Below are 15,273 nucleotides of genomic sequence, written 5' to 3'. Positions count from 1 at the left end.
TGACATCCTGTCATCTCTCCTGGGCTCTGTAGTGCAGGGTGGGGGGGGGGAGGGGGGGGGCTCCTGTCATGTCTCCTGAGCTCTATACTGTAGTGCAGGGTCTCCTGTCATCTCTCAATCTCTCCTGGGCACTGTAGTGCGGGGGCTCCTATCATCTCTTCTGGGCACTGTAGTGCAGGGGCTCCTGTCATCTCTCCGTCTCTCCTGGGCTCTGTAGTGCAGGGTGGGGGGGGGGGGCGGCTCCTGTCATGTCTCCTGAGCTCTATACTGTAGTGCAGGGTCTCCTGTCATCTCTCAATCTCTCCTGGTCACTGTAGTGCAGGGGCTCCTGTCATCTCTCCGTCTCTCCTGGGCTCTGTAGTGCGGGGTCTTCTGTCATCTCTCCTGGGCTCTGTAGTGTGGGGTCTTCTGTCATGTCTCCTGGGCTCTGTAGAGCGGGGTCTTCTATCATCTCTCCTGGGCTCTGTAGTGTGGGGTCTTCTGTCATCTCTCCTGGGCTCTGTAGAGCGGGGTCTTCTGTCATCTCTCCTGGGCTCTGTAGAGCGGGGTCTTCTCTCATCTCTCCTGGGCTCTGTAGTGCGGGGTCTCCTGTCATGTCTCCTGGGCTCTTTAGTGTGGGGTCTCCTGTCATGTCTCCTGGGCTCTGTAGTGCAGGGTCTCTTGTCATGTCTCCTGGGTTCTGTAGTACAGGGTCTCCTGTTATGTCTCCTGGGCTCTGTCATGCAGGGTCACCTGTCATCTCTCCATCTCTCCTGGGCTCTGTAGTGCAGGGTCTCTTGTCATGTCTCCTGGGCTCTGTAGTGCAGGGTCTCCTGTTATGTCTCCTGGGCTCTGTCATGCAGGGTCACCTGTCATCTCTCCATCTCTCCTGGGCTCTGTCGTGCAGGGTCTCCTGTAATCTCTCATGGGCTCTGTAGTGCAGGGTCTTCTGTCATGTCTTCTGGGCTCTGTAGTGCAGGGTGTGGGGGCTCCTGTCATGTCTCCTGAGCTCTATACTGTAGTGCAGGGTCTCCTGTCATCTCTCAATCTCTCCTGGGCTCTGTTATGCAGGGTCTCCTGTCATCTCTCCATCTCTCCTGGGCTCTGTAGTGTCGGGGGCTCCTGTCATCTCTCCATCTCTCCTGGGCTCTGTTATGCAGGGGCTCCTGTCATCTCTCCATCTCTCCTGGGCTCTGACGTGCAGGGTCTCCTGTCAGCTCTCCATCTCTCCTGGGCTCTGTCGTGCAGGGTCTCCTGTAATCTCTCATGGGCTCTGTAGTGCAGGGTCTTCTGTCATGTCTTCTGGGCTCTGTAGTGCAGGGTGGGGGGGCTCCTGTCATGTCTCCTGAGCTCTATACTGTAGTGCAGGGTCTCCTGTCATCTCTCAATTTCTCCTGGGCTCTGTAGTGTCGGGGGCTCCTGTCATCTCTCCATCTCTCCTGGGCTCTGTCATGCAGGGTCTCCTGTCATCTCTCAATCTCTCCTGGGCTCTGTAGTGCAGGGGCTCCTGTCATCTCTCCGTCTCTCCTGGGCTCTTTAGTGCGGGGTCTTCTGTCATGTCTCCTGGGCTCTGTAGTGCGGGGTCTCTTGTCATGTCTCCTGGGCTCTGTAGTGCAGGGTCTCCTGTCATGTCTCCTGGGCTCTGTAGTGCGGGGTCTCTTGTAATATCTCCTGGGCTCTGTCGTGCAGGGTCTCCTGTCATCTCTCCATCTCTCCTGGGCTCTGACGTGCAGGGTCTCCTGTCAGCTCTCCATCTCTCCTGGGCTCTGTCGTGCAGGGTCTCCTGGCATGTCTCCTGGGCTCTGTCGTGCAGGGTCTCCTGTCATGTCTCCTGGGCTTTGTAGTGCGGGGGAAGGGGGGGGGCTCCTGTCATGTCTTCTGGGCTCTGTAGTGCGGAGGGAGGGGGAGCTCCTGTCATGTCTCCTGGGCTTTGTAGTGCCTGTACCGCCCCGTGTAGCAGTTATAGACGTCTAAGCGCCTCCATTGGATCCCCTTGTTGAGCGTCTGTTCAGACTACGGCTTCATTAATTACCCGCCTCGGCCGCCGCTCACATCATCCCAACCTCAGCAAGTGAGAAAGCACAAAGCTATCAAAGCCGAGCTTCAAAGATCAGCAGAGCCGTCTCTGGGGTAATTTCTGATCCCTGCTTCCCCACCACTTCAAAGCTGAGCAGAGAAGTAGTCGGGGAGGGGGGCGCAGCGGCGGGGAGGGGGTGCCATCTGATTCCTATAATAGGGGCTGGCACCATTCCCGTTTGATATGAGATGTAAGGAAGGTTGCGATTCGTTTATCGACTTTGAAATCATTCATACGACCTTCAGCGAACAGCGTCCTGTCCCGCCATGTAGTAAATCGGAGGAGAGTGGAGGGTCGGTGAGGGTGGGGAAGGGGGGATAGCGTCTGTACGGGAGGAGGAGGGGGCTGGGTGTAATGTCAGGTTACAAATAAGGGAAAAAATCATTGTAAAATCTGTGATTCACAAGATCTCCAGCCGTGACGGGAATGAGGATCCCGCTATTACTGTACAGCACTGACCCCCAGCACTACAACTCCCAGCACACCCTGACTGCTGCAGGCAGATCTGTAGTCACACAGCTGGATTTCTGCTACTATAGCATCTGTTGTGTGGGTAGTACAGTATGGTGTATATAGCATCAGGTCAGCAGTGTATATATAGCATCAGGTCAGCAGTGTATATATAGCATCAGGACAGCAGTGTGTGTATATATATAATATCAGGTCAGCAGTGTGTATATAACATCAGGGCAGCAGTGTGTATATAGCATCAGAACAGCAGTGTGTATATAGCATCAGAACAGCAGTGTGTATATAGCATCAGGACAGCAGTGTGTGTATATAGCATCAGGACAGCAGTGTATATATAGTATCAGGAAAGCAGTGTGTATATAGCATCAGGACAGCAGTGTGTATATAGTATCAGGACAGCAGTATATAGCATCAGGGCAGCAGTGTGTATATAGCATCAGGACAGCAGTGTGTACAGTATATAGCATTAGGGCAGCAGTGTGTATATAGCATCAGGCCAGCAGTATATAGCATCAGGGCAGCAGTATATAGCATTAGGACAGTGTTCCTGCATTGTGTATATGGCACTTTCCTGGTCTTCACTGTGATCTGTCAGTCGCTGTATCCATCTACACTACAGCAGCCGCCGGGTACCAGGGTGACTCTCCAGAGTTTTGCTTGTTTTAGAATCTCTCCCATGATCATATCTGGCACACTGCACCCGTTCATATCCCGTTCACTGTACCCGCTTGTGACTGGCAGGGGACAGTTGCTTGTGACTGGCAGGGGACAGTTGCTTGTGACTGGCAGGCGGCACCCACTTGTGACTAGCAGGCGGCACCCACTTGTGACTGGCAGGCGGCATCCGCTTGTGACTGGCAGGCGGCACCCGCTTGTGACTGGCAGGCTGCACCCGCTTGTGACTGGCAGGCTGCACCCGCTTGTAACTGGCAGGCTGCACCCGCTTGTGACTGGCAGGCTGCACCCGCTTGTGACTTGCAGGCTGCACCCGCTTGTGACTGGCAGGCTGCACCCGCTCACAGGTCTTCTTGCTCTTAGTTCCTTGATCTTGCCAAGGACATTCCTGCGTCCACAGCGCTGATGGAGTGAGGTGCCGCAGCCTCGTCCTTATTGATCTTCCGTCCGGTGTCCTTAATAATTGATGCAGTCAGTAAGTGTGGAGATGTTGCCCCGTGCCAGCGCCGCTTACTTACATCTACTGGTGCAGAGCATCTACCCAGTGCCAGCACCGCTTACATCTACTGGTGCAGAGCATCTACGCAGTGCCAGCACTGCTTACATCTACTGGTGCAGAGCATCTACCCAGTGCCAGCACCGCTTACATCTACTGGTGCAGAGCATCTACCCAGTGCCAGCGCCGCTTACTTACATCTACTGGTGCAGAGCATCTACCCAGTGCCAGCGCCGCTTACTTACATCTACTGGTGCAGAGCATCTACCCAGTGCCAACGCCACTTACTTACATCTACTGGTGCAGAGCATCTACCCAGTGCCACTTACTTACGTCTACTGCTGCAGAGCATCTACCCAGTGCCAGCGCCGCTTACTTACCTCTACTGGTGCAGAGCATCTACCCAGTGCCAACGCCACTTACTTACATCTACTGGTGCAGAGCATCTACCCAGTGCCACTTACTTACGTCTACTGCTGCAGAGCATCTACCCAGTGCCAGCGCCGCTTACTTACCTCTACTGGTGCAAAGCATCTACCCAGTGCCAGCACCACTTACATCTACCCAGTGCCCGCACCGCTTACTTACATCTACCCAGTGCCCGCACCGCTTACTTACATCTACCCAGTGCCCGCACCGCTTACTTACATCTACCCAGTGCCAGCACCGCACCTCCTTACATCTACCCAGTGCCTGCACCGCGCCTCCTTACATCTACCCAGTGCCAGCACCGCGCCTCCTTACGTCTACCCAGTGCCAGCACCGCGCCTCCTTACATCTACCCAGTGCCAGCACCGCGCCTCCTTACATCTACCCAGTGCCAGCACCGCGCCTCCTTACATCTACCCAGTGCCCGCACCGCTTACTTACATCTACCCAGTGCCCGCACCGCTTACTTACATCTACCCAGTGCCAGCACCGCGCCTCCTTACATCTACCCAGTGCCAGCACCGCGCCTCCTTACATCTACCTAGTGCCCGCACCGCGCCTCCTTACATCTACCTAGTGCCCGCACCGCGCCTCCTTACATCTACCTAGTGCCCGCACCCCAGCCTCCTTACATCTACCTAGTGCCAGTGTGGGGCGGATGCATTATACTGGTTATATACTGTAATGTTATAGATGATCGGTCGCTGACCTTTCACACTCATCTTTCTTCTTCTTCTTTCAGCTGGATATATGGTCAAAGTCCAACTATCAAGTCTTCCAGAAGGTAAGAGCCCTGATTGCACCTCCATACCCTGTACCCCAGGTGCCCATTTCTACTATCTGTGTAACATAAACAGCGCCCCCTTGTCTGTAGGTTGTTTGTGGTATAGCAACATCTCAGCCCTGGTTACCACAGTGGAGCTGAGCTGCGATGCCAGACATGGATAGGTGTGGTGCTGTTTGTGAACTTCCCGGAATTTGAAGCCGATAGTCCAGAAAGTGTGATACTGCGGCGTCCATTACTAACACGTACGGCCGCAGGATTGAGGAGGCAGAATGAATTCGTTCTGCCTCCTTCCTCCCCGCTAAACGCCGTGTCAGCAGAACCGACTTATTAGGTTTAGTAATGAAGGGCCCGGCCTCGCCGGAGGGGTCCAGCATCATTCACAGAGCTTTGCCCAGGCGGGCATGGAATCCCTCACAGCAGGGACAGAAGCCGCCGCCGCCCCATCCCCTCCATGAAATCATTCTCATTCTGGAATCTTAACTACAAAACGTCTTAAAATGTCCTAAAGAGAAAGAAATCATCTGCATCGTGTGCCCGGTTTTAAAGGGGCTGTCCAGGATTTTAAAAACATGGCTGCTTTCTATTATAAACGGCGCCCCTTCTGTGTGTAGGTTGTGTGTGGTATTACAGTTTTTGAATTTAAACTTTTTCTGCCTGATCATGGTGTGTTGGTGGGATGTGAAGATGGATAATATGTATCTGATCAGTGGGGGTCTGTCTGACTGCTGGGACCCCCAGACATCAGGTGGTCCCACCGTGTGAATAGAGCAGCTTCTCTGTATACTGATTATGAGGCAGCGAAATGCTGTGCACCACTACTACTACCACCACCATCATCATCATCATCATCTCCCATCTGTGGAAAAACTACAACTCCCATCAAGTCCCGACAGCCTTCAGTTATCACAGATGTTAGAGCATTTCCCAGCAGGTTCTGACACCCGAAGTCTACAGCTGCTGCAGAACTACAAGTCCCATCATATCCTGCCAGCCAAAGTCTCCAGCTGCTGCAGAACTACAACTCCCAGCATGTCCTGCCAGCCACAGTCTCCAACTGCTGCAGAACTACAACTCCCAGCATGTCCACCATTCTAATTGGAGGTCCTAGCCCTGGGCCCCTCACCCACATTACAGGCAGTACCTAGAGGATTGTGCAGACAGCTCCCTATAGCTCAGCTTCCTGGAGACCCATTCATTACGATGGTGTCACTGTGACTGCAGAACGCTCTGTAATATCAGTCTCTTCCCTAAACAGGAGGATTAGGAGCGTTGAATACTAATATGCGGCACATTACTGAGCCCCCTCGGGGGGGATCGTGACCCTCATACTGGGGAGCAGAGCTCGGCCTTCACGCCTTCCCTTTGTGTCCTCCGAGTCTAAATCTGACCGTCATTGTCCGCCACAATAGACGCCGGATAAAAGGAGAGTTTGATTCCCCAAGGGGGCGTGGGATGAATGGGCCCCCCAGTGACCGCAGATAGGCTCAGTCCACCAGCAGCTTCTAATGTGGCATTTAGACGACTCCAGCAAATAGGCTGTTTAGAACGTCCTCGCCGTCCAGCCGCTTTGCCTCCCCGATCGTCTGTGGAGAATAGGACGTGTGCGGCCGTTCCTATGGCAGAACTGCAGGTAGCCGGCTGGCCGATGAATAGATGATGTCAGCTAGTAAACACAGCGGCTTGAGGCATGCCGAGCTTCAAAAAGAGCCAGACAATAGGCCAAAATGCCCAGAAATCCCCCATCAGGAGGCCGGCGCCATTATAGCCGACGCTTCTGGCATTAACCGTTCACTGGTCTTAGGGATATGGGAGGCAGCCGGCCAAGTGCCCCATCTATTGCATTAGTCACAGCATCTGAGTGGATGGGCAGAGTATTGGTCCGTTCATCCAGAGCTTCCTGGTTGTTGTATAGCACCAAGTGCAGATAACAACGAGCAATACCTAACAATGCTCATTTATGTCATATTGAAGGACTAATAGCTTTCTAACCTGACCACAGTATCCCCTACTACCCTGACCGCAGTATCCCCTACTACCCTGACCACTGTATCCACTACTACCCTGACCGCAGTATCCCCTACTACCCTGACAACAGTATACACTACTACCCTGACCGCAGTATCCCCTACTACCCTGACAACAGTATCCACTACTACCCTGAAAACAGTATACACTACTACCCTGACCGCAGTATCCCCTACTACCCTGACAACAGTATCCCCTACTACCCTGACCACAGTATCCCCTACTACCCTGACCGCAGTATCCCCTACTACCCTGACAACAGTATCCGCTACTACCCTGACCGCAGTATCCCCTACTACCCTGACAACAGTATCCGCTACTGCCCTGACCGCAGTATCCCCTACTACCCTGACAACAGTATACACTACTACCCTGACCACTGTATCCACTACTACCCTGACAACAGTATACACTACTACCCTGACCACTGTATCCACCACTACCCTGACCGCAGTATCCCCTACTACCCTGACAACAGTATACACTACTACCCTGACCATTGTATTCACTACTACCCTGACAACAGTATCCACTACTACCCTGACAACAGTATCCCCTACTACCCTGACAACAGTATACACTACTACCCTGACAACAGTATACACTACTACCCTGACAACAGTATACACTACTACCCTGACCATTGTATCCACTACTACCCTGACAACAGTATCCACTACTACCCTGACCGCAGTATCCGCTACTACCCCGACCGCAGTATCCACGGCTACCCTGACCGCTGTATTCGCTACTACCCTGACCGCTGTATTCGCTACTACCCTGACCGCTGTATCCGCTACTACCTTGACCACTGTATCCACTACTACCCTTACCAGCCACTGGAGGAGTCGAACCGACAAGTAGCCAAAATTCAGAGCAGAGAACAAGAGAATGATTCCTCAGCACCGTGTGTTATGGCCATAGTGCAGGGTGTGTGGCCGCTATACTGTAACCCTTCATCCAGAAGCATGCTGGATCACTTGTCACAGTTCTCTGCGCACATTAGGTGGCGCTCCTCACGTTCTACCTCATCCAGAGACGTCTATATCAAGAAGATCTGGGGACTGTCCTGGGGACTGTCCTGTTCCTGCAGCCAATCCATGACTATATGACCCTTGTGGATGGGGAATTGTCCTGCTGACTGTCTCCTAGGAGAAATAGCCACCATTGAGGGAGCAACTTGGTTCCCACTTTGGCTCCTCTGATACCTGTGGATGGATGTTTGGACAGTAGGGATTATGTAAGCAGAGTGCACCAAGAAAACATCCCCTCCCCCCGCATTACGCCTCCTCCACCTGCTGGAACTATTCACGCCTGACAGGAAGGGCCATGTTTCTCTATAGAGATCTGGATCCATCTGACCGGCCATGTTTCTCTATAGAGATCTGGATCCATCTGACCGGCCATGTTTCTCTATAGAGATCTGGATCCATCTGACCGGCCATGTTTCTCCACAGAGATCTGGATCCATCTGACCGGCCATGTTTCTCTATAGAGATCTGGATCCATCTGACTGGCCATGTTTCTCTATAGAGATCTGGATCCATCTGACCGGCCATGTTTCTCCACAGAGATCTGGATCCATCTGACCGGCCATGTTTCTCCACAGAGATCTGGATCCATCTGACCGGCCATGTTTCTCTATAGAGATCTGGATCCATCTGACTGGCCATGTTTCTCTATAGAGATCTGGATCCATCTGACCGGCCATGTTTCTCCACAGAGATCTGGATCCATCTGAGTGGCCATGTTTCTCTATAGAGATCTGGAGCCATCTGACCGGCCATGTTTCTCTATAGAGATCTGGATCCATCTGACCGGCCATGTTTCTCCACAGAGATCTGGATCCATCTGACCGGCCATGTTTCTCCACAGAGATCTGGATCCATCTGACTGGCCATGTTTCCCTATAGAGATCTGGATCCATCTGATCGGCCATGTTTCTCTATAGAGATCTGGATCCATCTCACTGACCATGTTTCCCTATAGAGATCTGGATCCAGCTGAGTGTCCATGTTTCTCTATAGAGATCTGGATCCATCTCACTGACCATGTTTCCCTATACAGATCTAGATTCATCTGACCGGCCATGTTTCTCTATAGAGATCTAGATTCATCTGACCAGCCATGTTTCTCTATAGAGATCTAGATTCATCTGACCGGCCATGTTTCTCTATAGAGATCTGGAGCCATCTGACCAGCCATGTTTCTCTATAGAGATCTAGATTCATCTGACCGGCCATGTTTCTCTATAGAGATCTAGATTCATCTGACCGGCCATGTTTCTCTATAGAGATCTGGATCCATCTGACCGGCCATGTTTCTCTATAGAGATCTGGATCCATCTGACCGGCCATGTTTCCCTATAGGGATCTGGATCCATCTGACCGGCCATGTTTCCCTATAGGGATCTGGATCCATCTGACCGGCCATTTTTCTCTATAGAGATCTGGATCCATCTAACCGACCATGTTTCTCTATTGAAATAGAGTTTTCACTCTTTGCCCCTTTGGGGTCTCCCCTATGTTTCTCTTGTGGTCTGGGAGCTGGTCATCTGCTGTCATAGCCCATGTGTGGTTGGACATGTTATTTGGACATCAGCGTTGTGGTTGGCTGCAGTTTCCTCCTGTTTATCAGAACGATTCCTGACACCCTCCGTTATCTCCGTCCACAGGATCCCCTCTGGCTGGATGTCTTTCATCATCCGGCCTCCTCTCTGTATAGTTTACGCACCAGTGGAGGTGCGGAAAGTCTGATATAGAAAGTCTGATATTCTGATATAGAAAGTCTGATATTCTGATATTGATTTTCACAACTTATTAGATCAGCGTTCTCAAGCCCGTGGCTTTCTGGCTGTTGCAACACTACAACCGGAGAGCATTTGGTTGTAAGGAGTTGTAGTTGTGCACCAGCCGGGGAGCCATGGGCTGTAGGAAACCTTGACGTGGACCATTGATGAGCCGCAATCTTTTCCTGCATAAACTTCTTACAGAAATTACAAGTCATGAGTCAAAGTCGTCTTGTCCTTGAAGGAATCTTTCCGGATGGAGAGTAATTAGTTTGGACCTCACAGACCTCTGCGGCCATTAGCGGCCAGCCTGCCCCCTGCAGGTATGACTTGATCAGGCCACTGGGTGGACGTGCCCCCCCCCTTCCGCTCGGTGCTGCATCGCTGCTGCGGGGCCACCACTTTCTGCAGCAGAGACGATCCAGCTAATGTATGAAAATATATTCTCGTCAATATTGTGCAAGCAAGCTAAAGAGGCCGGAGCATGAATGCATTCATGAGGCCATAGATCCGGCTATTGATGATCCGGGCTCAAGGTGAGAGAGGGCGCAACTTCACGGTCATTCACAAAGCTGCCCACCATCTGTCTTCCCAGAAGCTTTAATATGAGACTAATAGGGTCAGAGTGTTACAAGCAAATTGTATTTATCAGTCCTGCTTTGTTGGGAGGGATCGATAGCCTGTGTGCAGCCGACATGAAGGAGAGCGCATCACACGCCCGCCATGTCGGGCCCCGCCGTACATTAGCTGTGGTCAATACCTGAAGTGCGCCACTTACACTTGGGGCACAACGCTGCGGCCTTCTGCAGTTTCCCCTTTTAAGTCGTTCTTGGACTGTTCAAGATGGGTTATGGTTTGTAAGGCCCCAATACAGGATCCGTTCTGCTCCTAGGAAAGCTGTGTATGAGAGCATGACACCGGGACTGAGGGGGAGAAGCATGATGCAGAGACTGAGGGGGAGGAGCATGACACCGATACTGAGGGGGAGGGGCATGATGCAGAGACTGAGGGGGAGGGGCATGATGCAGAGACTGAGGGGAAGGAATATGATGCAGGGACTGAGGGGGAGGAGCGTGACACCGCCACTAAGGGGGAGGAGCATAACATTGGGACTAAAGGCGTGGAGCATGACATGACTGAGAGGGAGGAGCATGACACCAAGACCGAAGGGGAGGAGCATGAGGTAGGGACTGAAGGGAAGGACCATCTCTCCAGGACTGAAAGGGAGTAGCATGACATGGACTGAGGGAAAGAACTCTGACATTGACTAAAGGGGAGGAGCATGACACAGGGCCTGAGGTGGGGATGATCCCCCTGGTTGTGGCCCCCTTGCCGATCCCCCTGGTTGTGGCCCCCTTGCCGATCGCCCTTGTTGTGGCCCCTCGCCGATCCCCTTGGTTGTGGCCCCTCGCCGATCCCCCTGGTTGTGGCCCCTCGCCGATCCCCCTGGTTGTGGCCCCTCGCCGATCCCCCTGGTTGTGGCCCCCTTGCCGATCGCCCTTGTTGTGGCCCCTCGCCGATCCCCTTGGTTGTGGCCCCTCGCCGATCATCCCTGGTTGTGGCCCCTCGCCGATCCCCTTGGTTGTGGCCCCCTTGCCGATCGCCCTTGTTGTGGCCCCTTGCCGTTCCCCTTGGTTGTGGCCCCTCGCCGATCCCCCTGGTTGTGGCCCCTCGCCGATCCCCCTGGTTGTGGCCCCTCGCCGATCCCCCTGGTTGTGGCCCTTCGCCGATCCCCCTGGTTGTGGCCCTTCGCCGATCCCCCTGGTTGTGGCCCCTCGCCGATCCCCCTGGTTGTGGCCCCTCGCCGATCCCCCTGGTTGTGGCCCCTCGCCGATCCCCCTGGTTGTGGCCCCTCGCCGATCCCCCTGGTTGTGGCCCCTCGCCGATCCCCCTGGTTGTGGCCCCTCGCCGATCCCCCTGGTTGTGGCCCCTCGCCGATCCCCCTGGTTGTGGCCCCTCGCCGATCCCCCGGGTTGTGGCCCCTCGCCGATCCCCCTGGTTGTGGCCCCTCGCCGATCCCCCTGGTTGTGGCCCCTCGCCGATCCCCCTGGTTGTGGCCCCTCGCCGATCCCCCTGGTTGTGGCCCCTCGCCGATCCCCCGGGTTGTGGCCCCTCGCCGATCCCCCTGGTTGTGGCCCCTCGCCGATCCCCCGGGTTGTGGCCCCTCGCCGATCCCCCGGGTTGTGGCCCCTCGCCGATCCCCCTGGTTGTGGCCCCTCGCCGATTCCCTGGTTTCTCAGCCTTCACCGATCCCCTGGGTTTATGAGCACTGTTGCTCCCACGTCTTTGGTTCTGTCTCCGGCTCTTCCCATGGTTCCCCCTCCTCCCTTTTCCTCGTACGTCTCAATGTTCCTCAGCTTCTCTCTCGTCTCCCGTTCATCATTGATCTCGCCGTGTTTTTCTTTGCTCTGATAGCGGCTGTCTCCACGATTGACAGCCCCGTCGCCTGCAGCCACGCGTTTCACCAGATGTGTAGTTACACTTTTTAGATGTGTCAAATAATTTTCGGGGAGGTGGGAATCTGCAGCGAGGCCGCTGTCTGCCGCTGCCTGTTATCTCCTCTCTGGATCCAGATAAGTCGCTCCAAACTACTGTCACCCCGCGCCCATCTCACCCGCCATCCCGGCAGCTCCGCCACATCCTCACCGGGTAGATTATAATTAATCACATAGACCACTCCATCCTGGTAATCCTGCACCCCCCTCCCCAGAATAAATCACATAGACCGGCTATCAGCCCACCGCATCCAAGGTTCAGATCCTCACAGTTACCATAGGGGGGATCTACCTTCTCTACCCGGATCCTGAGATTGAGGAATACCTTCTCCTATGTGCACAGAATGACCACCCTGTCTTCTGACCAGTAACCCCCTCGTGGTTCTCCACTTAAACATAACTTTTGATATGTTGCTGCCCATGGTGAGACTAACAATTCCTTCCATACCTGTTATTATCTATTCAGTCTCCTTCCCCTAGTTCTCAGCTGCTGCTGACACAAAAATCTGTGTGTGAGCTTTTCTCTCTCTCTCCCCCCCCCCTTCTGAGTCGACTGATGTAAACAAGTCCCTGGCTAGCTGTATCTGCAACATTGTACCTTCTTTGTAATGCCAGGAGGGTTATTCTTGGTCAAATTACTGATGAACTCACTGTGATTATCCCTCCTGGCATTACAAAGAAGCTACAATGTTGCAGATACAGCCTGCCTGGGACTTGTTTACATCAGCCATCTCAGAAGGGAGGGGGAGGAGGGGGAGACAGAGAGAAAAGCTCACACACAGATTTCTGTATGGAAGAGCATCCAGTTTGGATGCTGTTTGACCTCTTCCATACATCATTAACATATGGGAAGTGATGTTTGAACAGCATACCACCTTAATGTGTTTCACGCTGTGACCTGCTCCTATGATGTGTTCCAGGTTACGGACCATGCCACAACAGCCTTACTGCATTACCAGCTGCCGCAGATGCCTGACGTGGTGGTGCGATCCTTCATGGTAAGTAGAGTGTGATACAGGGGAAGCTCCCTATGGTGGGGGTATGATATGCAGCGTCCAGGACTGTCCCTGAAGATCATGGTGCAGTAAGGGTAGGTTCACATCACGATTTTGCTATCCGTTTAATGTATGCGCTCTATGAAAAAAAATCGGATGCTGTTGTATGCCATCAGTTTTGATCCGTTTTCCATTGAGGAAAGGATCAGTTTTTTTTACATTTTCACCACGCTTCTGTACGTTTTGCAAAAATGATACAGTGAGACGGATTGCAAAATCGTGATGTGAACCTAGCCTAAGGCACATAATGGCACAGAGTGCCCACCTGTGCCCGCGCCTGCGGCAAAGGCTTTTTCATGATCTCTATAAGGAGTTCTAGATGGCAGCCATGTCCATTGATTCCAGTGAGCGCCCTATTGTAGAGCTACACAATACCTCCTGATCCTAGCCACAAGAGCTTACACTCTAACGACCTTGGTGTCTCCCACATTGCATTGCACAGGCCTCCTCTCTGCTTTCCTCCTCCTCTCACCTGCCCCATCCTGAAGTTTCTAGATTCGGTCTGACAAGTGGAAAGTTCTGTCAGCACAGTCAGCACCCGCTACTCTGTGTATAATCACCGGGGGGGGGGGGGGGGATCGATCGGCTGTAGCTCCAGCTGAGATCCTTTTCCGAAGAATCTGACAGACGCTCAATAAAGGTGCCAATATCCTGGACCCTTCAGCTGAGCAGTGGAGCTAACAGAGTCCCGCACTGTCATACTTATCCCTGCCTTCGGTCCAGACACCAAGCTTAGATATGGGGGGAAGTTATTGGAATCTCTATTAAAGGGGTACTCCAGCGGGGGAAAAGATCATTCAAATTTACTGGTGTCAGAGCAGGAGTTTTCTATGGGGATTTGCTGCTGCTCTGGGCAGTTCCTAACATGGACAGAGGTGGCAGCAGAGAGCACTGTGTTAGACTGGAGAGAATAAACCACTCCCTGCAGGACATACATCAGCTGATAAGTATTGGAAGACTTAAGATTTTTAAATAGTAAAGTAAATTATGAATCTATATAACTTTCTGGCACCAATTGATTTGAAAAAAAAAAATAATTTGCGTGAACAACCCCTTTTAAAGATGTAACTTTCCTAGCAATCCTCATAGTGTCATACCTGATTTTTAGGGCTTTCAGGTACTTTCAGTTTGATGGGGATTGGGCCCAGGATGAACAGGTGATCAGTAGCCCCCCCTTGTGGCCAATTCACTATGGGCCTTTGAAGTGCACTGAAGTCCATACACAGCTAAAGCCACCAGTGTGGGAAACACTGACCCGCCTGCCCCATCGAAACCAATGGATATCCATTTACAACAGATTTAAAATTTGGGTCCAAATTTTCCCTAAAAATGTCACCCGAACCATTACTGTCAAACTTCCCTGGGTTATGGGTAAAGTTTGATCTCCTGTATCATTGTCTCCTTTGTATAAATCCCATAGAGTTTTCCCAGATCTGTGCGCTCCCTCTTCCGTCTTCATCAGGGGGCGGGGGCGGCGTGCGCTTTAAGCGCTTGTTTTTTGTAAGCTCAGATATTGACGTCTTCTTCAGGGAAGGAGCTGGGCCGAGCTCAGACAAATGTGCGTCCCGGGCTGCATCCCATCCCTCATTCTCTCCTCCCGTATTGATTGAAGGAAGAAATATTGAGTATGTAACTATTTCGCCTCCCATAGGTTTTTATTTCGCCACCGATCACATCGCTTTCATCTTCCCAAAACCTGTCGGAGCATTTCAGAGGGATGTGCTCCTTGTGTTATAGAAAGGAAGCGGACGCGGAACGTGGCGCCGACACCTTCTCATTCATCAGCAGGGAGACATCTCCGACTTGCTGGTTACTGTGGGAACAGCGGCTGCATACTTGAATAAATCTAGGAAAATGTCATTTAATGCTAAAAAAAAAAAGTCACCCCTCCCCCCCACCACCACCACCACCACCTCCTGTGGGCAGACATGACAGCTACATTTCTGAAGCTTCATCCCCCTCTGTCGGTGTAGCTGTAGTCTGTCAGTGTACAGGA

At 52.6% G+C, this 15,273-nt stretch overlaps 2 protein-coding genes across 3 annotated transcripts in view; one reads left to right on the top strand and one right to left on the bottom strand.

The window, feature by feature from the left end:
• Nucleotides 1-15,273, bottom strand: part of GTF3C4 (general transcription factor IIIC subunit 4) — a 660,517-nt gene that overhangs the window by 625,852 nt on the left and 19,392 nt on the right. The window lies entirely within an intron of this gene.
• The window catches only part of MED27 (mediator complex subunit 27), a 160,499-nt gene that overhangs the window by 140,182 nt on the left and 5,044 nt on the right, over nucleotides 1-15,273 (top strand). For both annotated transcript variants that reach the window (XM_069943620.1, XM_069943619.1), the window contains exons 6-7: nucleotides 4,870-4,911; nucleotides 13,143-13,220. In XM_069943620.1, the coding sequence (XP_069799721.1) occupies nucleotides 4,870-4,911; nucleotides 13,143-13,220 (120 nt within the window). The remainder of the gene's footprint in view (nucleotides 1-4,869; nucleotides 4,912-13,142; nucleotides 13,221-15,273) is intronic.

This window comes from Dendropsophus ebraccatus, chromosome 10, assembly GCF_027789765.1.
Source record: "Dendropsophus ebraccatus isolate aDenEbr1 chromosome 10, aDenEbr1.pat, whole genome shotgun sequence".
NCBI classification, from domain to species: domain Eukaryota; kingdom Metazoa; phylum Chordata; class Amphibia; order Anura; family Hylidae; genus Dendropsophus; species Dendropsophus ebraccatus.
The sequence above is the reverse complement of the archived record's forward strand: the minus strand, read 5'-3'. Positions and strand labels throughout refer to the sequence as shown.